Source organism: Papaver somniferum, unplaced genomic scaffold (assembly GCF_003573695.1).
Source record: "Papaver somniferum cultivar HN1 unplaced genomic scaffold, ASM357369v1 unplaced-scaffold_46, whole genome shotgun sequence".
Classification (NCBI taxonomy): Eukaryota; Viridiplantae; Streptophyta; class Magnoliopsida; order Ranunculales; family Papaveraceae; genus Papaver; species Papaver somniferum.
In genome coordinates, this window is record NW_020647193.1 from 318,505 (window position 1) to 345,338 (window position 26,834).

At 39.3% G+C, this 26,834-nt stretch overlaps 2 protein-coding genes and 1 pseudogene across 4 annotated transcripts; all 3 read right to left on the reverse strand.

The window, feature by feature from the left end:
• Positions 1-15,105: 15,105 nt before the first annotated feature.
• LOC113342670 lies at positions 15,106-16,797 on the reverse strand. The gene has a single exon (XM_026587136.1). It carries the CDS (start codon positions 16,795-16,797, stop codon positions 15,106-15,108), a length of 1,692 nt encoding a protein of 563 aa, XP_026442921.1.
• Positions 16,798-19,065: 2,268 nt separating this feature from the next.
• LOC113342637 lies at positions 19,066-21,530 on the reverse strand (annotated as a pseudogene).
• A 1,771-nt stretch (positions 21,531-23,301) lies between these two features.
• Positions 23,302-26,423, reverse strand: LOC113342656 (putative wall-associated receptor kinase-like 16). Of its 3 annotated transcripts, none has more exons than XM_026587127.1 (4): positions 25,265-26,423; positions 25,134-25,178; positions 24,972-25,052; positions 23,302-24,774 (listed from the first exon to the last, which is right to left on the reverse strand). In XM_026587127.1, exons 1-4 carry the CDS (start codon positions 25,878-25,880, stop codon positions 23,480-23,482), a joined length of 2,037 nt encoding a protein of 678 aa, XP_026442912.1. In that variant the 5' UTR covers positions 25,881-26,423; the 3' UTR covers positions 23,302-23,479. The 3 variants fall into 3 exon arrangements, with proteins under 3 accessions (XP_026442912.1, XP_026442913.1, XP_026442911.1); XM_026587128.1 differs by having other exon boundaries at positions 24,972-25,178; positions 25,265-25,456; positions 25,574-26,421; XM_026587126.1 differs by having other exon boundaries at positions 24,972-25,178; positions 25,265-26,420.
• Positions 26,424-26,834: the final 411 nt, after the last annotated feature.

Below are 26,834 nucleotides of genomic sequence, written 5' to 3' on the forward strand. Positions count from 1 at the left end.
TCCCACATCAAAACTTGATTATTGTTTGTCATGGAAAATGGTTCATTATGCCGATAATAAGGGTACTGAGAATTGTATTTCATACTGATCTCCAAGACCCAAACCCAAGAGTTCGAGTCATCATTCTCAGCCACGGGGGAATACCATTCACTCTTCTTCTTTTTTTCTGCTCTTTCTTTAATATCCACATATCTATGCGTCTTTCTTCCTTGCGATTATGAGTTTCTTTCTCTGGTGCATAACGCATGATGAAATTATACTCATCTCGACGAGCTTCTGCCTCATCGTCAAACACACAAGCTACCATTCAAGGACATAATAAGACCTTTGTAACCACAAACAAGACCCTGACACGGTGGCATTGGAAGGGTACCAAATATCTCATCTACTAAATAAAAAACTCTGATGTTCCATTCATCTTCAACACGCTCTATCCAATGAAGTGCCTCGTTTGCGAAAACCAACCTTTCTTGACAAGTATAACGGATTCCTCCTTTGTTTCTCCACCCTCTGCCACCACCGAGGGTGTATACTTGAACCCTTCCCAACTGCTTGAATTGGCTGTACTGTAGGTAACTTGAACAACCTTATACTCATTAGTAGATTTACCGTAACCAAATTCACCCAACACCTTAGGTCTCGATATTTCACCAAAATCCATCTCCGAAAGATAAACATATTCTCCAGTCATTGGATTGCATATGTACAAAAGCCACTTCTTTTCATCTTTTTGAACAGTATAGCAAACCAAACCATTGCAAGAACCGAATATATTATGTCTAAAAGGTCCACTTTTTATCATCTTAACATGGATATTTTGGAATTGACCAAAACCAAGGTCGATCTTTGCAAGTTTCTTATAAGAAATTGGTTCATCATGAATGCTTACCTCCTCAATATATCCGTGGAAGATCTGGATTTCTCCAGAGCATTTTTCTTCTGAAACTGCCAAAAGAAACCCCGTGTTTGGTTTCTTCAATAGAATTTTCCAAAGTCTGCATACTGCTCTGCCCAGCGAGACACACTCAATAGGGAAATGAGAAAGTATGATTGTTGTTAAATCTACATTGAGATTCTTGATTAACCCATTGCTGGTTCCAAGAATATTCCTGACTAGTACTTTTCTTTTGATAGTACGTATCAGTAGGTGCATGAAGCTTACGATCATCTAGAGCATACCACTTGGACCACCTCTTTCCAAGATCCTTCAATGATACATAGCTATTCATATGAGGAATAGCTTGAGCATCAGTCACATAGTCATCATACAGTTTCTTGATAATGAGAGTATTAAGATCATAACACAGTAGATATTTGACATCAGAATTCTCCCACAACAAAATTTGATTGCTTGTTGTTATGGAAAATGGTTCAAATTCAGGTTGACCATAGCAGGTTTTATACTTTATACTGAACTCCCGTCTCCAAACCCAAGGGTTCGAGTCATCATACTCGTCCAGAGGGGAATTCCCCCAACTTTTTTTGTTGTTCTTCTTATTTTTTTCTTTCTTTAATGTCCATATATCTAAACAACTATCTTCCTCATAAGGACCTAGAAAATAATTCGAAGTCGTATTCACATGGTAAATACCTAAACTCCCTCTTAACGACACGAAATGAACACTTTCAAAAGATTCAAAGCACGATGGCAACAGGAAGACACTAAATGTTTCATTTACTAAATCAAAAGCTATGATTTTCTTGAATTGCATTTTTGTACTATGTTCTAGCCAATAAAGCTAGTTGTTTGCAAAAAAAAAAGCCCCTTGCTTAAAAATGTAAGGGATTTCTGCTTTGTATCTCCACCCATTGCCACCACCAAGGGTGTAAACCTGAACCCTTCCAACGGAACCATTGGTCTCGTAGTAAACTTGAACAACCTTATACTCATTAGTTAATAATGAATAACCAAATCCACCAAACACCTCAGCATTTGATATTACACTGAAATCCATCTCTGGAAGATAAATGTATTCTCCTGTCATGGGGTTACAAATATAAACTAGTTTTTGCTTTTCAATATCTGGAAAGCAAATTAAACCATTGCAAGACCCATATATAATAGGTATATATTTTTGACCTAAACCGTGGTTAATCTTTGTAAGGGACTCAAAAGAAATCTTTTTAACATTTACCTCTTATCCGTCTTCGGTATATTCATCCTCATAACAGATTTGGAGATGCTGCCCTCTGAAAAGTAAACTCGTCTTTGGTTCTTGCAAGTGATTTCTCCAAAGTTTGCATACTGCTCTGCTTCGTGAGACAAACTCAATAGGTATAAGAGAAAGTATGTTTTCTATTATATCTGAGTTTATGATTACTCCATTGCTTTCGATGAAACTGTCGGCGATTAATCTTCTTTTGGATCTATCATGATCTTCCATGGTATGTTGTGTGTAGGGGTAAATATCGCACACATGGTTATCACGCGAAGCGGTAGAATTATAAGGAGGTGAATTCCTTCGCACATAGCATATTTCGGATGACAGAGCTAATTACGTCATAAAGTTACGAGTAAAGTGTGGAAGTTGTGCGAAGTTAAAGAACACGTGCGAGAAGACCCAACATAAGCGTGCGAGAACATCGCACGTCAGATCCGAAAAAAGGGGCTTTATTAGTTGTGCTCCACATGTAAAACTCCTATATATAGGACCAACCACCATTGTATTGAGAGATAGATCTTTTGAAGAGTTGAGATAGAACTTTAGGAGAGAGAAAGTTATTTGCTCCCCAAGTTAGGGTTTTATCTTCTTTCTTTGTACTGATTTCTAAACTTAATAAAATTCTTATAAGTGTTCCTCATCATGGTTTCATAGCTTAGTTTACAGATTATTGAAGGGGTGTAGTTGTGGGATTTCCTGCAACTACATTTTGGCGCTAGAATAGAGCTAGTTGGAAGGGATTGCACCTGCTTATGAAAATCTTAGACTGGTTTTTTGGAAAGTTTCTTATTATTCTTGTTTTCGTGAAAGATTTTTGTTGTTTTCGTTGAGTTTCAATATTTAGGATCACTCACTGAAAAAGCAGTTTTCATTTAGGAAGGAAATCTTGGTTTGCATAAGTCTGTGAGGAAAGTGTTTTTTCAGGAAAAACGATGGCGAGGCAGACAGCAGAAGGAGAAAATACAACACCAATCAGGAGGAGTAGAAGGATTGCAGGTATAAGAAGAGGCGAAATCGCAGAGACATCAAGAATGGGATAGATGAAAAACAGATCTCGGCCGGTCAGATCTCAGATCTAGCAGGAACCAAGGGAAAACGATCAAAGAAACTATGATGAAGTAAGTGTTCGCACTACGAATACAGATACTGTAGAAGAAAATGAAGGAAGAACGCATGAGGAAGGAACGGTAGGATAAAATGAGGAGAAAATGACCATTGCAGAACTCAGAAAAAGGCTGATCGATGAAAGGAGGAGAGAAGGGGAAATGCGTGGGAACTTGACACGCGAAAACGAGGAACTAAGAGAGGAGAACCATAGATTATAGGAGCAAAGATCAAAAACTAGATCCATAACAACACGTGTGATCCTAAGATCAAGAATAAGTAGAAGTACCTCCAGGCGAAGCAGATCTGATTAAAGAAGGGAGGAACAAAGACAATTTTTAGATAATAATTTTCAGGTAGGCGACAACATACAGGAGGAGCGCGAACACAATCAAATAGACGATCGATATGTGCAGGTGGGCGAGAATAAACCCAGGCAAGGACATCGCAGAGAAGATATACTGTAGCGAAATGAAGAATATAACCGCATCCAAGAAGATGCAGAACAAGAACATGACCCAAAACAAGCAAGGATGGTACTACATGGAAGATAAATGTTGAGACGACACAACGAGAGAGATAGAGCCGCACAAGAACACGCAAGGGATGAAAGAGAGAGGCGAAAAAAGAGAAGAGAAGAGGCTGAACAACATGAATTGGAGGAGGCTATGCGTCAAAACAGGCACGAAAACATACTGAGGTAAGCACGTTTGAAAAGGCCAATGCAGCAACAAGAGAACCCATTCTTTAATGATGAAATTTTAAGAGAAATAACATAACTAAGAGAGATAATGGAAAAAGGGAAAGATGGAGGAAGAAGGCAGCTAGAATAGGCGATAGAAGAAGCAGCAAAGACACCCTTAGCACGACGGATACAATTAGTAACAATACCAACAAAGTGCACACTACCCACATTTCCTAACATCTTTGATGGATCTACATGCGCAGTCCAGCATATGAAGGTGTACAGTTTAGCTTTGCTACAATATAAGGATAACGACGCAGTCTTGTGCAAGTATTTCCCGGCAAGCCTCACAGGAGAAGCTTTGAAGTGGTTCGATGGATTGCCCGTAGGTTCAATAAGATCATTCCAGCAATTGCAGAGTTTGTTCTTGGGACAATACATCAGCAACAATATGCTAAGACCAGGAATCGAGAAAGTATTCAGCCTAAGAAGGAGAACGAATGAAAGCCTGCGAGCTATGACCACTAGATGGAGAACAATGTGTAGCGAAATGGCAGGGCGAGTGGACGAAAGAATATTCATCTTAGCATTCATCAATGCACTATTTACAAATGACTTGTTGTATACACAGATGCATAATGAGGGAAATATGGAGAAAATGGAGAAAATGCATAATGATCTTCATAACAGAAAATATCTGAAAAAGTACGACGAATAAAAAGCGATGCAACAAAAAGATCGAAGGCATTATTCACTGCACGAAGTCATTAAAAAAGAAAAGGAAAAAGTAGCAAGTAGGTTATTATCAAGGTATTACAATCATGTATGCTAATAGATAAAACAAGAAATCAACATTGTATGACCGAAAAACATGAAAAGAAATGATTCTACTTCTTCATATTGAATCCTTTACAAACACAAGAATAAAAGAGGCAACAATAAGACCTTAGAATAAGACCTCACTTGGGGGAAATAAAATTTAAAACCTCTAACTAGGGAGGCTAGGTATCCAATTGTGGCGTGCACCCTAGTTCGCACTTGTGCAAGAGGCAATATAAATAATCCCTAACGCGTGTCATAATTGGGTAAAACCTAGTAATGCATGGCTCAGGCGAAAGCCATACCAACCTGGAACCTGAGTCATGGATATTGGGGGAGAAATAAAAGTGTTAGAGCATAGCTCGGTCGACCTCGCATGCGTTGCTATATCAAGCATGTTTGTCAATGTTAGTGATCAAAACTCTGATTCTTGATTTCTAGTCTATTATAGCTAAGTCTCGGACTAGGATAAAAAAGTTTAGTTGAGCTCAAGGACTTCATGGCGATTCATCATACAACGACGAAGATCTACTCAAGGAACCGTGGAACTTCATCAACAAAAAGGTATGTGGAGACTTGAACTTATCTATCACTCAAAAGTCTATCTATTCTATGTCCTACTTATTTTTAGACAAAAAGTCGTATGCTACATAGACTGGATCATACACGTTTGAAATTTCGAGCTGAGTATTCACTACTTATCTTTTTCTCGAAATCGTGTGTTGGTAAAGCGTTTCGCTTTGATCAAGTTTATCTTCACCTAGTGACGAAAGTCATGAAAAATTTCAATTACGTTGAGAATTCCCCTGACGTGAAACGGTTTGTGAATAACGGCTATATAACATCCTCTGAGAATGTCTCAATGATTGGAATGTGAGTTTATATTACATAACCATGTATTCCTTAATCTGAAGTTTTCGAACTTTGTTGATTGAGAGAAACCGGAGGAATTGGCTTTGCCAAGTCCGCGAACTGACGGAAGTTCTCTTGCCGAAAATTTCTACTGGGATTTTCCAAAAACTCGTTTGCGTGTTTAGTCTGCGAAATCAGTCCGCGAACCTAGTCTGCGAACTGGCGGAAGTCTCTTTGCCGAGATTTTCTGCTGAGTTTGGAAAACTTTGTCGGGCCTTAAGTCCGCGAACTTGTTTGTGATCTTAAGTGGTTATGATCTAAAGATGTGCTCTGAACATGAAACTTAAATTACTAAGGAATGTTTTATACAAACCGTGGATATAAAGTTCATGAGCCGATTCATTCGAATCGAATCATTTTTGTTTCAATTGTGTCTTGTGTAGTTACATAAGATCTCATAGCAATTGAACAACTCTCTAACTAGTTCATTTGAGTCAATTGAACCAGTTATGGTGAAGAAGAACTAGGTTAATATGAATTGCTCATATGGTTAACCTTTTGGGTTACTATGTTGAACCAACATACAAGTACACGTTTGGGAATGGTTTTCACAATCCCAGTAAACGTCTAGCTAAGTGTGTGTGACAAGCTAAGTTTTCGATCTAACGGTTGAGAAATATTAGCTTGAATCTAAATCAGGTTTTCATCTAACGGTGAATATGGATTGCTTTGTAACTAAGGCAAAACCCTGATTTAAAGGCTATATAAAAGAGACATCTAGCATTGTGCAGAACTAATCCCCACACGTCTGTGTGATACTAGTGAGCTCGCTAGAGTCGATTCTCCTTTAACCTTTGGTTTTCTTCTCTAAAACCAGGTTAACGACTTAAAGACTTCATTGGGATTGTGAAGCCAGACCGATACTACTTTTATCGTAGTTGTGTGATCTGATCTTGCATCTTCTATCGTATGAGTACAATCTATTGATTGGCTTGAGATTGTGAGAGTTCTCCGATAGGCAAGATAAAGAAGTCACAAACATCTTCGTCTCACTGTTTGTGATTCCTCGACAAACCGCTTGTGCAGTCAAGAAGGATTGTTGAGAGGTGATTGATTAATCTAGGATGTTCTTCAGTAATATAAGACCGAATTATCAATTGGTTCCTGTTCACCTTGATTTTATATCTTAAGACGGAACAAAAACCTAGGGTTTTTCTGTGGGAGACAGATTTATCCTTTGATAGACTTTTCTGTGTGAGACAGGTTTGTTTATTATCAAGTCTGTGATTTTGGGTTGCAGCAACTCTTAGTTGTGGGTGAGATCAGCTAAGGGAATCAAGTGCGCAGTATCCTGCTGGGATCAGAGGCATAGGAGTATAACTGTACCTTGGATCGGTGGGAGATTGATTGGGGTTCAACTATAGTCCAGTCTGAAGTTAGCTTGTAGTAAGCTAGTGTCTGTAGCGGCTTAATACAATGTGTATTCAATCTGGACTAGGTCCCGGGGTTTTTCTGCTTTTGCGGTTTCCTCGTTAACAAAATTCTGGTGTCTGTGTTATTTTTATTTCTGCATTATATTTGTTTATATAATTGAAATAATACAGGTTGTGCGTTTGAATCAATCAAATGGAAATCCGACCTTTGATTGTAATTGATATTGAGTGATCCTTGGACATTGGTCTTTGGTACCGTCCAAGTATTCCTTGTGTTTGATTAGGACTCGTTGATTTCTATTAGCTTGAGTAATATCAAAAATAAGAGAGAGATATTAACTCCTTGAGATACTTTTATCTAGATTGAGTCTGACTGTCTAGTTGATTCTCTAGCAAAGTATTTCGGAGTTAGACCATACAGATTGCTAAGCAAAATATTGGGCGGTGTTGTTAGACCCCCGCTTTTTCAATTGGTATCAGAGCAGGCAAACACGTTAAAGACCTTATAAGTCTGTGTTTGTGGCAATCTGAGTTTGTGGATAGAATCTCATACGCATACCAAAAATGCCTCATAAAGCTGTCAACTTTGTCAAGTGTCTCAGAAATACCTCAAAGGGTCACTCCTTAGATGATTCTTCCGAATTCCGAGGTAAGAAGATTGTTCCATCCTGTGTTGGTAATTCTTCCTCCAATGAGACATTGGACATAATGGCAAAGGCTGAAAAGAAGCTCACCAGAATCTCAAAAATTTCTATAGAGTTTGTTGATCTCAAGGATCATGTACAGCTCATTGATGAATTTGAAAAATCTATTGATCGTGAACAGGTACTCTATAACATTATAGGGTCATTCTCTATAACATTACAGGTACTGCTGACGTCATGATGGCGTCATCGATGACTAAGCTGCTGACTGAGTTTGTGCCGCTGACGTGGCAGCTTCTGATTTGACAACGTTGATGACGTGGCACGTTGACACATCACCTACTACTGACGTGTCATTTAGGTGTTGGCGTAGCAATGTGTCATGGCAATAAGTGATGAAGCGGCAAAGTGACAACACATTGTATTGCTGACGTGGCACGGTGACGTGGCGTATGCTGACTGGACAGTGTACTTACCTGGTTGTTGATGACTGGATCGAGTTGCTGACGTGGCGTGCTGCTATGTCAGCACTTGATGATGTGGCACTGCTTATGTGGCGCCCTTTTGAAGTTTGATGTAGCACGGAGCATCGAAGTTTGATGTACCACAAAGCATCGAAGGTTGATATACGCGGAGCATCGAAGTTTGATGTAACAGGAAGTTCGAAATTTTCCAGAGCGTTGATGTTTGATGTAGCGCAGTCCATCGAAGTTTGATGTACCACAGAGCATCAACAGTCGATATACGCAGTTCATCGAAGTTTGATGTAACAGGAAGCATCGAATATTTTTTCTTTTGGCTGTCTGAGAACTTTTCGTAACGGTTTTGCTAAACTGTGATCTTTAGTCTTGAATTTTCTGTCACGGTTATCTGAACTGTGGTCGTTTCCATTAAACTTTTTGTAACAGTTTTCGAAACTGTTGCCTTTACCTTCAACAACTTCTTGCAACGGTTCTAGGGACTGTTGCCGTTTCTCATGGACTTTCCACCACCGTTTTTCTGCACTTTTGTGGCCTTTTCTGGATCTTTTTGAGATGCTTTTCTGGAGGTATTCTTTAAGGTTTTCAAGCGCCTAGAGATGTTGGCAACTTGACAACCTTGCGAAGATGACAGTGGTGATTTTGACATACTACAAACTCGAACATGTAGACACTACGTTATTTGGGAAGCAAATTTTTCCAACTTTGGAATTGAATATGCTGCGGATCGAACATCCTGACAACAATCTTAGCGATCTTTCCAATGAGTCAGTCTTGGTGGCCTCTGACTATGAAGCTGGACTGGAGCAGTTGCGACCAACTGGGCTGCAGCAGCTACGATCAGCTGGACTGCAGTGATTGAATCAAAACCGGACCCAACCATGTTGCGGATCGAATATCCAGCAACAATTTTGTCGATGTTTTTACGCCACCTTTTGCTGCGGACCGAACGTCCTGGCAACATTTTCATCAGGCTTTCTGGTGATGCAATTTTTAGTGGTTTCAGAAGGTAATAGCTTCAGCAAATCTCGAATTGCGAATCTGGACTACAGAAGTTGCGATCAACTGGACTGCAGTAACTGTGATTAACTGGTCAGCAGCAGCTGCGATCAGCTGGACTGCAACTATTACGATCAAACTGGGCTGTAGCAGTTACGATCAACTGGACTGCACCAGTGATTTTTCACGACGTTCAAACAGCCTTTTCACGGACATGATTTTAAAGCATTCTGTACAAATTTTCTCAATGGGAAAACACGATTCCTTTTCTCGTATTCCCCTTAGTCGGCGCCAATGTTTGTACCCAAAATTACTTTTGGGCATGAAACACGATTGAATCCATTATTTGGTGTGTATTTTGGGTTAGAAGACGCATTGGAGAACAAATAAAAAAAAACACAGGTTTTACGTGGTTCGGCATGGTTTGCCTTCATCCACGGACGAATCCCCTTGGGGAGTGGTTTTTTATTGATAATAGAATTACATGGCCCCCACTTGTATTGGCTACCTCCCAATTTATACAGTTCAATAGATAATTTCAATATAAACTTAAATGGCATGAAACTGCTCGTTCATGCCCCCATCTTCAATTCTGCATGAAACCGCTGGAACTAATACTGCATGTTCAATTTTGTATGAAACCGCTGGAATTAATACAGCATGTTCAATTCTATATGAAACTGCTGGAATTAATAATGCATGCTTCCATGTTAAATTCTGCATGAAACCCCATGAAACTTCCCTCTTGTATTAATTCTGCACACTAGCTGACTGGATTGATGGTTGATAGGAAGAATGGGATGGCAGACTGGATGGACTGGCTGACAGCATAATGGGCTGGTAGACTGGATGGAGGGTTCCGCTTGTGGACATCGCTGAGCAACCTGACTGGGGGAATGCACGTGAACTAGTTGGCAGCATTGCTGGAAATACGAACGGAAACTAAATGTCTTCACATTTGCCTGATGGCTGAGTTTGACCGTTGACCTCGAACATTAACCGGGCGTCAACTTTGACCATTGACTAGTCATTGAATTTATGTAATGTTGGGCAGGCTGGTGGGATGCTCTGGTTGACTGGTTAGCGGGCTTGGATGACAGCTGAACATTGACCCAGGAAACATTCTGGCCCAATATGTGGCAATTTTACTAATGGTACAAACACATACATTAAGATTTAAACCTGAAGCGCGTTACAGAGAGGTATGACTTTCAATTTTTCGCTGAAGATGCTCGCGCGGATAATGAGAAGTTGCAGAACCAAATAAATCATTAAATAATAAGCATTCATATTCGCTTGATCAAATTGAAAATCTAACACATGAGAATGTTCACTTAGCTCAACAAAATGAGATACTAGGCTCCCAAATTTCCCACCTATCTAAATTATTGTATAGTGCTGATTTAAGACATCAAACCTTGTCAGATGAGAATCAGGATCTATCCAGGGAGAAGCGATGTTTTCCCGTCAGTATCTAGTTCTCCAGAAAACTTGTGATGACCAAGAGGAAATTCTTCGCGCGTTAAGGAATCAGCATGATGAATCAACAAAGGAATTAACCACTCAGAATGAAAAGATTATTCAGAGTAACATAAACTTGACTGTGAAGATGAACCAACTTCAAGAACAATACACTCAGTTAAAAGAATCTCATGATGCCTGTTTGTACCGTGTATAAAATACACGGGAGGCCCGCAAATCAATACAAGGAGGCATGCAGGGCAAGTCAATAGGCATGTATGAAGTTTCATGCAGAGTTAATTCAAGGAGGCATGCAGGCAGTTTCATGCACATTTAATTCCAGGAGACATGCGGGGAGATTAATTTCATTTAAGTGTATCTTGAAATTAATTATTCAGCTGTATAATTAAGGAAACCCTGGTAGAAGGAAGGAGGAGGTTTTCAGAATGAGAGGAAAACATTATAATTCTTATCAATAAATTATCTATCCCTAAGGGGATTTCATCCGTGGATGTAGGCATCAATCACCGAACCACGTTAAATCTATCTTCTTTATTTTTCTTCATTAGTAACTTAACCCAATTTCACATCAATCATCAAAATCATCGTGTTTAGTACCCGAAAATATTTCTGGGTACAAACATTGGCGCCGACTAAAGGGATTCGTGTAAAACAATCGTGTTTTATCATTGAGATAGGTGCGTCAAAAGCTCAGAAATCATGCCACGAATTTCCATGCAAAAATCAGCAAAAAAAGAAAAAAATAGGGTTGAAGAAACCGTTGCGAGGTTGAAGAAACCGTTACAAAGGTTGAAGAAACCGTTGCGAGGTTGAAGAAAGGTTGAAGAAACCGTTGCGACGTTGAAGAAACCGTTATGAAGGTTGAAGAAAATGTTGCGTAACAGTTGAAGAAAGCGTGGCCAAAACAGTAGCAACAAGTATTGCGAAATCCAGAGAACAATAACAGTTATAACTGTTACAGAAACGCACCCGCTTCATCCAAATCTTGTTTCGTCAATAACTTCTTCGTTTAAAGTCCGAATTGAGTGATTTTTGGCTCGTTAGAACCGTTTTTCAATTCACTACAGCATGGAAGCAAAAGTTTCTGTGTTCGAGAAACTTTTATATGCACTTGGGCAGCTACATGATCGATTTCGAGGTTCGTGGATAACGACATGATCGAGTGCGTGGTTCGTGGATAGCGACATGATCGAGTTCGAGATGAGGATTGCATAGACCCTTCAATATTTAGCCTTGAATCACTTCTAAAGCACCTAAAGCCTCACCTTTCACATGAGCACATAAGTCTTGCTTTTATCGCAAGCATAAAATCTCGTCTTGCACGCGAGTATGAAAGACTTGCATCTTGGCAAGCATAAAGTACTCTAGTATGAACCATGAGCCCAATTCCCGATATTGGTCCAAAGACTCGTACTTAACACAAGCATAGCCATCCTGCCCGAGCATCAAGCGCTAGCGTTGTTACGTTGCGAGCAAAAAGCCTTGCCCCAGCCACAAGCACACTACACTCTACTCAAGACTCGACTAACTATCGAGCATCACAATTCCACCACATGGCAAAAAGTCTCGCCTTACACGTGAGCAAATTTTGTTGCAGGTTATCACAGTTGGGGGCGTCTTTGTAATGTCTCTACTAACGCTTGGGGGGGACGGGCGAGTTACGTCATCGACGATCGACGTGAAGGAAAAACAAAATTCTTAACCTCAGGTTAAGAGGGGGCAATGTTTGTACCGTGTATAAAATACACTGGAGGCCCGCAAATCAATACAAGGAGGCATGCAGGGAAATTCAATAGTCATGTATGAAGTTTCATGCAGAGTTAATTCAAGGAGGCATGCAGGCAGTTTCATGCACATTTAATTCAAGGAGGCATGCGGGGAGATTAATGTCATTTAAGTTTATCTTGAAATTAATTATTCATCTGTATAAATAGGGACACCCTAGTAGAAGGAAGGGGGATGTTTTCAGAATGAGAGGAAAACATTGTAATTCTTATCAATAAATTATCTCTCCCTAAGTGGATTTCATCATCTGTGGATGTAGGCATCAATCGCCGAACCACGTTAAATCTGTCTTCTTTATTTTTCTTCATTAGTAACTTAACCCAATTTCACATCAATCATCAAAATCATCGTGTTTAGTGCCCGAAAATATTTCTAGGTGCAAACAATGCCCTTATGAAAGAGAAAACTTCTCTTTCTTTGGATGAGAAGAAGATTCGATCTCTTCTTAAGGATTTGGTTGGTGATGATTTTGATAAGGCTATGGAAAATATGAAGAGTAATGGTTTCGCTTTATCTCAATATCTCCTTTCGCAGAGGGAAGGTAGTCACATGGAGCTGACTGCCTCAATTTACTTGTCCTTTTTGATTATTACTTAAATCATGATGTTGTGAAAACTTCGCTCCGGTGATAATTATATATTTCTTTTGCAGAGTATGAGAAATTGCACCAGTCCACCATCTCGCAGTTGAGATCTGATTTGGCTAAGGTCCGTAATGAACGTGTGAAACTCTCAGTTGCACTTACCTCTTCTCGAGACCGAGCGAATATATAGGAGATGTTCATATCTTGAGAACTTCATGGAGGTTGGCGTCAGGAATGCTGAGAAAGGTGTCGCTCGTGAAGCTCATGTTAAAGCTCAAGCCTTTGTAAACAAAATTCTCCTGGACAACTCTCTTCCTTTAATGAATGTGGCGCCTCTTGATATAAGCGAAAATGAGAAGCTTCCTGATCCTAACGATGATTATGAATATGTAAGCGATGATGAGGAAAATCCTGAAGTTCCCCTTCAAGAAAATCAGCCTGAAAAGGACGAGTTTGGTGATGGCCTATCCAAAGCTCCTAGTTCTGATATCAATCTCGTCAGCGAAGCTGACGCTGGAGCTTCTTTGATTAATCAAGATGCACCTTCTAATGAGCTTCTTTAATTAATCAAGATGCACCTTCTAATGATGCCTAGCTTTTCCCTTCCTTTGGTATTTGGTGTCTTCCCAAATGTATTTTGGTGTATTTGAAGCATACTCTTGTTCTTAACACTCGTTTCTTGACAAGGGAGATAATATATATTTTGTTTTAATTCCCATACTTTCCTCTTATTATATTCCTTGTAAGAAACATGTAGGTAATTTCGTGCGGCCTTTTCTCTGTTCACATCTCCTGTAAAACAATGTTAGTGCGAGTTTTATTTTTCTCATGAGGTATTATTGGGCCTCCCTAAGTAGAGGTCTTATTTCGCCTAGTATATGACTTGCTTCTGTGCGACGAGATCGCAGGCGGTCTTTGGATTTTAGTGTAACGATCCATTGATATCGCCTTATCATATTCTTGTATTGTTTCCTCTGCAGGTTTTATTGATGCGCAAATATGACAAGCCTTAATACTCCCGTGAGTAAAAAGCCTCGTGATATTAGCGTCTATTGACACAATTCAGCTCCCTAATGGAGGGTGTCGTCCTTATATTCCCCCTGATTGCCCCTTAAAGGAAGCTTACCCCTACCGGGTTGGGGTGGGTTCTTCCCATCCTGTGATGCAACAATCAGTTGTTTTCGCGGCATCTTATCCCTCCGCCGATATGGCTTATATATGGTTACAAGACCGCACCCTAAGTGGAGTTTCTTCGGACCGAGTGCATCATAGTCAAGACTTGTCAAGAGCGGCCAGGTACGCTCCAGACGCCCCAGGCACTCTTGACTCAACCGTGTACCTCGACGCCCTGATCGAGTTTCTGCACTCCATAGGAGAGACCTTTTCACCTTAATCTCTCGATTTAGGCGCCTCTCCTGGATAGGCTTTTGTTTCACCCCAAATATCCATGACTCGGGTTTCAGGGTCGATGTAGCTTTCCCCAATTATGACGTGTGTTAGGTCTTATCATTTCCTCTTGCTGTATGTGAACTAGGGTGCACGCCAGAATTGGATGCCTAGCCTCCCTAGTTGGAGTCTTTACTTCTGTTGCCTTCTATTAAGGTCTTATTGTAAGGTCTTATTTTTTCCTTTTTGTTAAGATATTGGTTATGTATAAAAGAGCAAAGTCTTTATTTTTATTCATACGCTTGAATATTACATCCCTGTGAAAAAATTCGCATCTTCATCTGCATATAATTCATTTTAAGTTGCATGGGGTTTCCTTCTTCATACGTGCGGTAACCACTGGATGACTTATGGATAGTATTTCTTCAAATATAATATGTTCCACGGATCCTCAAGCTTTCGTCCCATGTCTCTTCCCTCAGGATACATCAACTTGTATGCTCCATTTCCAACTACCCTCTTTATTATGTATGGTTCATCCCATCTTTTCTCCAGCTTTCCATCTCCTCCTCGTTGATAAGGCGGTATTTCTCTGAACACTAGATCTCCTGGATGAAATTATCTTTCTTTGACGCGCTTGTTATATTCTCGAGCTATCTTTTTGTGTAATTTTTCATATTTTGTAGAGCAATTTATCTACTTTCTTCTAGATCATCAAGTTTTGTTAAAATTAAGTCTGCACTCAAATTCTTTTCCCATGCTTCTTTCTTAGTTGTAGGAATGATGACCTCAGTTGGCAACACCGCTTCTACTCCATATATCAGACAGAAAGGTGACATTCCTGTAGCTTCTCTCCTAGTTGTTTTGTATGCCCATACTTCATTATGCACTTGTTCGCGCCACCCTTTGTTGTATCCTTCCAACTTCTTCTTCAATATATCTGCAATTGTCTTGTTGGTTGCCTCTGCTTGTCCATTACTTTGTGGATATAATGGAGTGGATTTTCCGTTTTGAATTTTGAATGCGTTAAGTAGCATTTCTATGTTTTCTCCTTCAAATTGTTTTCCATTATCAGGAACTAATTGCGCAGGGATTCCAAATCTGCAGATGATATTCTCAAATATGAACGTGAACATATCTTTGTCTCGAATATGTTGCACCGCTTTCACTTCTGCCCATTTTGTAAAGTAATCTGTTGCTACTATTAGGTATCTACTTTGCCGTGTTCCTGGTATAAATGGACCAACAATGTCTAAGCCCCATTTTCCAAATGGCCACACACTTGTTGATGAGTTCAGCATCGCTCCAGGTGCATGTATCTTTTTTCCGTGATGCTGGCACTCTTCGCACCGCCTCAATACTTCTTTTGTGTCCTCATGCATGTAGGGCCAGTAATACCCTTGTATATTCGTCCTGTATGCTAAAGACCTTCCTCCACTATGATTCCCATCATCTCCGTAGTGTAATGCCTTTGGGATTTCTATTCCCTCTTTTCGCGTTAAACATCTAAGTGATGGTCCAAGGAATGACTTTCTATATAGTACACCATCTCTTAGTTCGTAATTTGTCGCTTTACTATTTAACTTGTGTGCCTCCAACCTGTTTCTTGGGACTTCTCCTTTCTCCAAGTATAAATGAAGATGGGTTCTCCAATCTGCGTCTTTGTTCGCTTGCTCTTCTTCAGTGTTTTCTATTATCATTACGTCTGCGTCTTCTTCCTTTTCCTTCTTAATTGAAGGCGAAAAGAGCGTTTGTATCTTTATATACCTTGCAGTTGGATCTACTAACATAGAAGGAATAAAAGCCAGTGCATTCGCGAATCGATTGTCTTTCCTGTATATGTGCCTCCAACTTATTTTTGGAATTTGGAATGCTAACTCCGTGACTAGCTTCTTGTATTTCTGTAAAGAAGGATCATTTGTGCTATATGATCCTTCTATCTGTCGGATTACCAACTGTGAGTCACTAGTTATTCTTGCATATTCTAACTTCATTTCAATTGCTAACTGTAACGCGTGCACCACCGCTTCATATTCAGTTTCGTTGTTGGTGGACGCGAACTCCAACCTGAATGAGTAAGCCATTCTTGCCCTTGCTGGTGAAATAAAAACTATTCCAATTCCATTGCCTTCTCCATTTGATGATCCATCCACCAGTGTCTCCCATATATTTGAATTATGATCTGTCAACAAATCTTTAGGATTCCCATGTTCTTCATCCACATCCATCATTTCTTCAACATGTTCATCTTCCAATGGAAATTCTGCCAAGAAATCTGCGATGACTTGCGATTTTGGTGAAGATAATATTTCATACTTGATCTCAAAGTGCCCTACTTGTGTATTCTTTCTTTCGATTCTTCCTGATCTTTTTGAATTTTTCATTACAGACTCGATTAGTACTTTTGTCAATACCTTAATCTTGTGGGCTTGAAAATAAATACGGAGTTTCTGTGTTGCATAGACCAGTGCGAGAATTAGCTTTTCAATCTTTGAGTAATTTTTCTCTGTGGCATTGTATGTTTTACTTATGTAGTATATTGGCTTTTCTACTCCTTGATCCAAACGTAGCAAGACAACACTTAATGCGTGTGGTGTTGATGCCAGATGTATTAATAATTCTTCTCATGGTTTCGCTTTCTGTAAAATAAATACATTCATTAGGTAATTCTTTATATTTTGCAGTGATTTGTCGCATCCTTCTGTCCATTCGAACTTGGTCCCCTTCTTTAGGATGTTAAAGAAGTGCTTGCACTTGTCTGATGAACGTGACATAAACTGCCCCAATGAAGGTAACAGTCCATTCAATTTCTGTACATCTTTCACAGTCGCAGGTAATGGCATGTCACGAACCGCTTGTACTTTTTCTGGGTCGACTTCTATTCCCTCCTTGGATACAATATAACCTAAAAAAATTCCCGACGCAACTCCGAAAATGCACTTTTCCGGGTTTATCTTGATGTTGAATTGCCGCATCTGCTCAAAGATTTCTCTCAAGTTGTCAACATGATCTTCATCTTTTTTACTCTTCACCAACATATCATCTACATAGACCTCCAATGTTGTGTGTATCCATTTTTCAAATACTTTTTCTATCATTCTTTGATATGTCGCAACTGCATTTTTCAGACCAAAAGGCATTTTTGTATAACAATATAATCCTCTGGGTGCGAAAAAGGCAGTGTTCTCTTGGTCTTCTTCAGCCAAAGGAATTTGATTGTAGCCTTTATATCCGTCCATAAGTGAGAGCATATCATTTCCTGATGCTGCTTCAAACATTTGTGGTATGTCTGGTAATGGAAAGTTGTCCTTTGGACATGCCTTGTTTAAGTCACTGAAGTCGATGCAAATCCTTATTCCATTATTCTTCTTTGGCACCACCACCATATTTTCTATCCAATCTGGATATTTTGCTGGCCTTATTATTCCTGCCTCAAGCATCTTCTGTAGCTCTGCTTCTATTTGAGGATGGTACGTGGTTTTTATCTTCCTTATCCTTTGCTTGAATAGTCGTGCGTTCTTATTGATATCCAATCTGTGGCATGCGACAGAAGGATCTATTCCTGGCATTTCTTCCATGCTCCATGCGAAAATGTCTTTATATTCACGTAAGATATTGATCGTTCGCTCTTCCTCTTCTTAGCCCATCTTTGTTCTAATTTTTAATATTTTTGGATCATCCTAGTGGTTTTGGTTCTTTTATTTTGTGCATTGGTGCAACCTCTTCTTATGGAATTTCTCTTGGTATTCCTCTTCCTTCTTGTGCTCTTATCATGTATATTCTTAATTCTTCTTCCTTCCTTAGATCTCTTGCTTTTCTCCACTGATCTTTTCGCTTCTTCGCTCGTACGTCATAATTCTTTACATCTATCTGACCGCAGATCTTCGCACTCTTTTTATCTCCTTTGATTTCTCCTATTCCACTTGGTATTGGGAATCTCACACATTTATGGAGAGTTGATGCTACACCTTTATCGCAGGCACCCATGGTCGCCACAATAGCATGTTGTATGGTGAATCTACATCGACCACGCACAATGTATCTGCGTTTCTATTTCTCCCAATAGTATTCGCACGGTTATTTCACCTTTTGATTTTGTTATAGTTCTGTTAAAACCATGAATGTTGTATGTAGAACGAGTCATATCCCCGTCCTTGTATCCCATTCCTTTGAATGTGCGATAGAACAAAATATCTACCGAACTACCCGTGTCTACCAAGGTTTTGTCTATCGCCCACTCTTCTGATTCTTTCATTCCTTCATTTTTTTTCTTTTCGCTTTGCAGTTATTGTAATCACCAAGACATCTGTTCTCCTTAAGTTTCTTCCGAGATCTTGTCCGCTGCAAACGTTATCTTCTTCTTTTCCCATTCCTTTAATGGAGCTATTTTATCCACCGTCATGATCTTCCTTCCTTCATAATCGCGCTTGTGTACTCTTCTGTTATTCCTGCATGGAAATCTGCATCAGAGATACTCGTTTTAGTTACTGAATTACTCGTTTTAGTTATTGAAATCTGCCTCCTCCTTTCGTTCTGACTATCCTTATTTCCTCTGTAGATGCTTGTTGTTCCACCTTTGTTTTATTGTTAACAAACTAAAGAAAATTTGTCCCTTAAAGACCTGAAAACCTGAACAATGAAGATTGTTTTTCTGAGACTGAAACTTTTGGTGGAATTTTTTAGATTTAACCTTCAAAAGATCTCTCTCCTAAAATTCTTGTCTAAGCACTCCAAAAGATTTCTCTCAATACAAGTCCGCTCGGCTCCTTATATAGGAGTTTACATAGTGGATGACAACTAATAAAGCCCTTATTTTCGGATCTGGCGTGCGTCATTAACGCACGCTTACATTGACTCTTCTCGCACGTACTCTTAATACCTCATAGCTCTTCACACTTTACTCGTGATTAAGTTGACGTCATCTGATGCGTCATTCCATATTTGCTATATGCGGTCGTCTTCGCTCAGTCTTGATGGTCATTACTTCGCATATCTGATAGGCGTGCGGTATTTTACTCCAACAATGTATATGTTAACGGCCCTCGGTTTGAAATTCCGATACCCCTTTACTGCTATCACCAATTGTTGATATACTGTCTGTGTAAGATAGTAATTCAGCTGATTCCAACAAAAGCCTGTGTTCTTCTTTGCTTGTAGTATTTTTTATATCCTCATCATCATCCAAGACCCAAGGGTGGTTATACGACACACTCATTATTCCGTGCAGCATTATTGCTACTTCTTTCATTGAAGGTCTGTTTTCTCCCTTCATTCTTAAGCATTTTTGTGCTAGTTCTGCCACTTCTTGAATCTGTTGGTGCCCATGTACACTACTGACTCGCTCAATATCATTCTTTACCAAACTTTCATCAAGAATCACAAACAGTCTGTTGGTTTTCATAGACGAAAGGAAATAACTAGCCAGATTTCTATCTTCTTCAGGCCTGTCTTTAGAAAATACAGCTTTACCGGTTAGCAATTCCACAAGAAGAACGCCAAAGCTGTAAACGTCGCTTTTATCTGTCAGTTGGCTTGATTGCATTTATTCTGGATCTAAGTACCCAAATGTACCTTGAACTACTGTCCTTAACTGAGCCTCATCGGTAGGATTCAACCTCGAACCTCCAAAATCTGCGACTTTCGCTTTGAAATCATCCTCTAGAAGTACGTTACCTGATTTGACATCTCTGTGGATTATGGGTATGGAAGCTTCAGAGTGCAAGTAGGCTAATGATCCTGCAACTTCTGAGGCTATCCTCAAACGATTTTCCCATGAAAGAGTAACAGAACCTTCACGACGTTCATGTAAATGTTGGTGAAGGGTCCCGTTCGCAATATACTTATAAACTAGCAGAGGAACTTCGCTTTCTAGACAACAACCCAAGAGCTGAACCACATTTTTGTGATTGATTTGTGATAGAACAGCAATTTCATTTATGAATTGCTCATTTTGGTCCATGTCAACTATTTTTGTCTTCTTAATAGCAACCACTTCGCCATTAGATAAGGTTCCTTTATACACCGTGCCAAACCCTCCTCGGCCAAGTATTTGACTATCCTGATAGTTGTTAGTCGCCTTTGTCAGCTCCTGCTCGGTGTATATTTTAGCAATTGACCGGTGCTTCTTTTCTCCTTTGACATTTTTACTTGCCTCAATGTCCTCTTCCCGTTCATCAAGAAGTCGGTTCAAAATCAAACCACCATTTTTCTTGAAGAATTCCTCTCTGAGTTCCATCGTAGCCCTTTTTACAACTACAGCGATAACCTTGAACATCACTGCCTGCCGGTATACACTCAGTGTTAGGTCCACATGCATAGCTTATTAAATTTCTTTCAGCTTCCACACATGTCTCGTTACCAATAGTCCAATCGAGCACTACGGGCACCCTAAAAGTCCCATTGTTGGCGAAACTTCCGAGGTATGATGAAGAAAAGTTGAATGAACTTTTTTCAGTTAAAAACGCATAACTACATGGATTGAAACTCAAATTCCTACGGGGAGCATACATGCTCCCAAGTTTCGTTTCATATCTCAGCAGACCAGCTGGAATTGAGGCCTCGCAACAACCAACACCATTGCAAATTCCATCAGTGGTATCTTCTACTTTATTGCAGTATGACATACATCCTGTACCAACAGATGAATCATCACCTTTGGCTACTATATATGCCAAGGTGTCACAACCAATAGCTATGAACTTGTTTTTTGTACTAGACAAGGTAAACTTCTCAGATTTTACCGCTGTCAAATCATTATTAATCTTTATACTCTTATCTGAACAACTGGTGACTATTCCCATTCCAATTGTAATCTCGCCTCCTTGTATTGATATATTTGAGACAGTTATGGAACCGTACACTGGTACTCTGGCGTGATAAGGAAGACTGTCGTTGCATTTTATTCTGAAAAAATATTTGTCTATGGCACAACCGTCTCCGATACCAAATGGGTACGGTATGTCGACGTTCCCGCACTTATCTTGGCAACCAAACTTGGTAATCACTTTCGAAGCATCGATCATCCGAATTTCCTTGGTAGATGTTAATTGCAGACGTAATAACAGGAGGAAACACTGAAGCTTTAGGAGAAGATGTGAAGCCATGGTTTATTAGTATTTTCTCTTTATGAATTTAATTGTGATAATTGATCATCTTAATGTTGTTTATAACATTATTAATACATAGTTGATAATTAAACCAATAAACAGTTGTTACATGTCTGTTTCGCATTGGTTTCCAAAGTATTGCATTGCACACGAAGATCATGACCCTTTCAAAGATGAAAATTTTAAAAAATTCAAGACGCTAATGAGCTATTTTGAGTGTTCAGTTTTGTTGTCAGCCAATATATTATAGTCATTACCTGGTCTTTAGCTTGGCAAGTTGTTCATTATTATATAGTAGTAGTTGAAGTGTCTAATAAGTTACGTCAATTGCCACACTTCATTGGGCGAAATTTTGTAAGTTGATAATTTCGGTCCATGTTTCTGACATGGCCGCCTGGCCGGTGGCTTTAAACATCAATATTTTGTTGATTTCTCATTTAAGAATACATCCCAATTGCACATATGACCATTTCTTTGTTTTAAACCATCTCAATTGATACTAAATGAGTCATTGCAAGTAGTAGATGGTGTGTCTTACGTCTCTAATGCTGCTCAGTAAGTTGCTAGGTCAGGAAATAAGAAAATGCAAATGGAAATTGGACTCTGCCTCCTGATAACGAAGAGAAATTTCAACCGTTAATTATGAAGAACTTGTTTCAATCTGGTAGAGGATAATAGCCACAAAATACACTATTTGGGGTGGGGAGTTGATAAATCAATTTGGGACTACCTAATAAGATGAATCAGGAATACTTAATAAACCTGGTTTAATTGGGGGTCCCAAAAAATTATTAGGGGCTTCACACTACAGGACAAAAAAGGGTCATGAATTAGCAATTATGGGTTATCCCTTATCCCATTTTTTTTTGAAATGCCGAAGTACCCCTAAATCGTTAGTGTTAATTAAGTTAATTAAGTTGTTAATTAGTTTAGTTATATTAAAATCAGATTTAGAGAATAATTTTTGATAAAAGAAAAATTGTGTTTTTGTGTTGTGGAGAAGAAGAAGTTGAATTTTTGGGGGAAGCATTAGGGTTATTTGAAATGAGTGATTCTAATGGAGGGAATGATATTGGTGAAGCTTCAAATAACAAACATGATTGGGTAAAAAATTGGCCCCTAATTGTTTTCGGGGCCCAATTAAACGATATTAGTAAAGGGAGGTGATACTTATATTTTTTTCTACTGGGAAAAAGTATTTTCAAAAAAAAAGTCAGGATTACCACAGATAGTGGCTGCCCAGAGGGAAGTTACAGAGTGCTACAGATCAATAGCTTGAAAACCAGAAAACACAGCTAAAATTATAGCTAAGCTAACAAAGAGATGCAAACAAATTTTGAAGAAGTCCCATCACTCCATCCCAATTGTGCAGCACCGAGTTGGTGGTACAGCAGCAAGCTCTGGTGATGCAGCAGCTGCTGAAGCACCTGCAGCTGAGGGGAGAAGGAAGAGAAAGAGGATAGTGATGACGACATGGGATTTTCTCTCTTGTTTTGATAATTTTTTATTAGTTGTTGTTGTAACTTGTGATTTGCAGACCCCCTTTTATGTATTTGGTTTCTTCTAGGATTTTGTAAAACTAGGTTGTTGTTGATCGATGTTTGATGGGTTTCTTGTTCTAAGTAATTGTCGGACAAATTTTGAATTGTGGCGTACTCATTACTCGTTTCTTCTAGGATTAGGATCTTGTAACTCTTAGATACCTCCTGCCCTTGCAACTTGCATTTTCATGGGTTGACATTTCTTCTCAAATCATCAACCTAAGATATTCTGCAGAATACGTTTGAAAAGGAAGAGGGTTAATTTTTAATATAATTATTTCACTGCAATCAACAAGCAATTCAATTTGTCTTATATATTACATCAACTACTGCCCATTGGGACGTTATTACAGGGGTCATGAAGACAAACCCCTCATGATGTGATAGGTGAACACACTTCGCATAGTTTATTCTTTACACTAACGTCCCTCAGTCTGTAAGGCTGATATCCCTTTGTTGCTATCGCCAATTGTTGGTATGCTATCTGTGTAAGATAGTAACCCAGCTGATTCTGACAGGAGCCTGTGCTCTTCTGTGCTTGGTGAATATATTATATCCTCGTCATCATCCATGACCCAAGGGTGGGTAGACGACACCCTCATCAATCCGTGGAGCACTATTGCTACTTCTTTCATTGAAGGTCTGTTTTCTCCCTTCATTCTTAAACAATTTTGTGCTAGTTCAGCTATTTCTTGGATCTGTTGGTGCACATGTACACTACTAATTTGTTCATTATCATTTCGTACCAATCTATTGTCAAGAATCACAAACAGTTTGTTGGTTTTCATAGAAGAAAGGAAATAACTAGCCAGGTTTCTATCCTCTTCAGGTCTGTCTGGAGAAAATACAGCTTTACCTGTAAGCAATTCAACAAGAAGAACGCCAAAGCTGTAAACGTCGTTTTTGTCTGTTAGTTGGTTCGATTGCATGTATTGTGGATCTAAGTATCCAAAAGTACCTTGAACTACCGTACTTAACTGAGCCTGATCGGTAGGATTCAACCTCGAACCACCAAAATCTGCAACTTTTGCTTTGTAGTCATCATCTAGAAGTACATTACTTGACTTGACATCTCTGTGGTTTATAGGTATGGAAGCTTCAGAGTGCAAGTAGGCTAATGATCCTGCAACTTCCGAGGCTATCCTTAACCGATTTTCCCATGAAAGAGTAGCCGAACCGGTTTGGTTCCCCCAATGTTCGTGTAAATGTTGGTGAAGGGTCCCGTTAGAAATATATTCATAAACTAGCAAAGGAACTTCGCTCTCTAGACAACAACCCAAGAGCTGAACTACGTTCTTGTGATTGTTTTGTGACAGAACAGCAATTTCATTAACGAATTGCTCATTTTGATTCATATCGACTATTTTCGTCTTCTTTATAGCAACCACTTTGCCATTAGATAAGGTTCCTTTATACACCGTACCAAACCCTCCTCGTCCAAGAATTTGACTTTCGTGATAGTTGTTCGTGGCCTTGCTTAGCTCCTTCTCAGTATATATTGTAGCCACTGATCGGTGCTTCTTTCCTTCTTTTCCATATCTACTAGAGTCGGCATCCTCTTCCCGTTCATCAAGGAGTCGGTTTAAAATCAAACCACCATTTTTCTTGAAGAATTCCTCCTTGAGTTCCATGTGCTTTTTTTTCCTGTATCCCCAGTATATCCAGAAGCCGGTCACAAGACTCACAAGTAGAATAAATAAGCTAAGGCAGGCCCCTGCAAGCAATACAAGAGAACTTAATAGATATCCCGCGTCTGCAATATGCTAGTAGGATTCAAAATTATAATTGTAATACCACAACATTTCCGCTAGAAAACCACAGTGATCATACAATCTAATTAAATTTAAGGTTTTTATAGTTCATTCATACTATTAGTGTAAGATGCCATTCAAAATCACTGCTAGCACTTACCAACAACAATCTTGTTGACGTTATTATTATTCTGAGTACTCCGACTCTCGGGAAGATCGCTCTGACTCTCGAGAAAGCAATCTGTAATATTATTTCTGATATCAATACTATATCCCTTGTTGCAAGAACAGTTGTAGCTTCCTTCTGTGTTTTTGCAACTACCTCTATCTCCCTTACATACCTCTAGCTCGTTACATTCATCGATACCTGTCCCGCCAAAAAGAAGAGTCAGTTCAATATACTGCAATTGTAGTTTCATTTCATTACTAGCAGAAGAAATCTGTAAATATTGCCTTGACATCCACCAGCAGTACTGCTGTTCAGATAAGGATTTCCTCTATAGCCATTTTTACAGTTACACCGATAACCTTGAGTACTATCGCCTGCAGGTACTGTACAGTCAGTGTTAGGTCCACAGGCATAAAACGTCGAGTTTCTTTTAGCTTCATTGCATGTCTGGAAACCAACGGTCCATTCAATCACCACTGGAACAGTTCCGGTTCCATTATTTTTGAAATCCATGAAATACGACGAAGAAAATTTAAATGATTTTTCTTCAATAAAAAAGGCATAACTACATGGATTGAAACTCAAAGTTCTACCGGTATTAGACATGCTTCCAACACTGTAGTTTAAATTTTGAAGTCCAGCTGGGACGGAGGCCTGGCAACAACCGACACCATTGCAAGACCCATCAGTGCTATCTTCTATTTTATCACAGACTGACAAACATCCGGCACTAATAGATCTATTACCATCTGGTTTTAGATACGCCCAGGTATTGCAACCCATACCAACGAACCTGTTTTTTGTATTAGAGAAGGTGAATTTTCCCAAGTAAGCTGTCGAGAATAAATTAGGAGATTCCCTATCTGGACAATCGCTGGCTATGAAGATTTCGGTTATCATATCTCCGTCGAGTATTGATATATTTGAGATATTTAAGTTTTTGCCATAAACTGGCTTGGTGGAATTGAGGAGACTCTCATCGCAACGTATTTCGAAATAATCGTCTAAGAAACAACCAGGACCAATACCGAACGGATAGGGTATGCTAACATTCCCGCAGTGACTTCGGCAACCAGGCTTGGTTATTACTTGGGAACCAGTGATCGGTATTTAGCAGATGCTATGTATATCCACAGTAACAAGACAAAACACTGAAACTTTAAGAGAACTTGCAGAGCCATGGTTTATGAGTTTGGTTATTTTAATGCTTAGGGTACCCATATATATGCACACACCATTCCTTAGCCGGCACAAACTTCGCGATCACAAATCTTTTAATTTGTATTTTTATTTTTATTTCCTGTGAAGCATCATCCTCTGAAACGCATTGAAGATATATCAGCCTTAATTAACAAGGGTTGTTGGGAGGCTTCTAGGAAATGCTGGAGATAACTTATTTAGCAGTGCACTCAATTTCAAAAATATTGCAACCCACACGAAGATGACCTTTTCAAAGGTGAAGATTTTGAAAAAATGAAGAACCGAATGAGCTATTTTGAATGTTCAGTTTGATGTCAACCTTTACAACTGGAACTAAATATTAGTCATTAATTACCTGGTCATTTAAGTTGTGAAGTTGTTATTATCTAGTTACATCACTTGCTATTTTTTTTTTCTTGGTCACTTGCTACAATTGAATGGGCAAACTCTGATTGATGTTGCGCATATCCCTGTCATAGACAATTTCCGTCGATGTTTCTGACTAGTAAAGTTGATTGATGTTGCCAGGTAAGTTGACAATTCCGGTTGATCTTTCTAGGTAGACTATTTGTATCGATGTTGCTACCGGACTGGTGGATAATGTACGACTTCTTCTAGCCGTCTCTGTGATACGGCACGGCGGAAGCAATATGA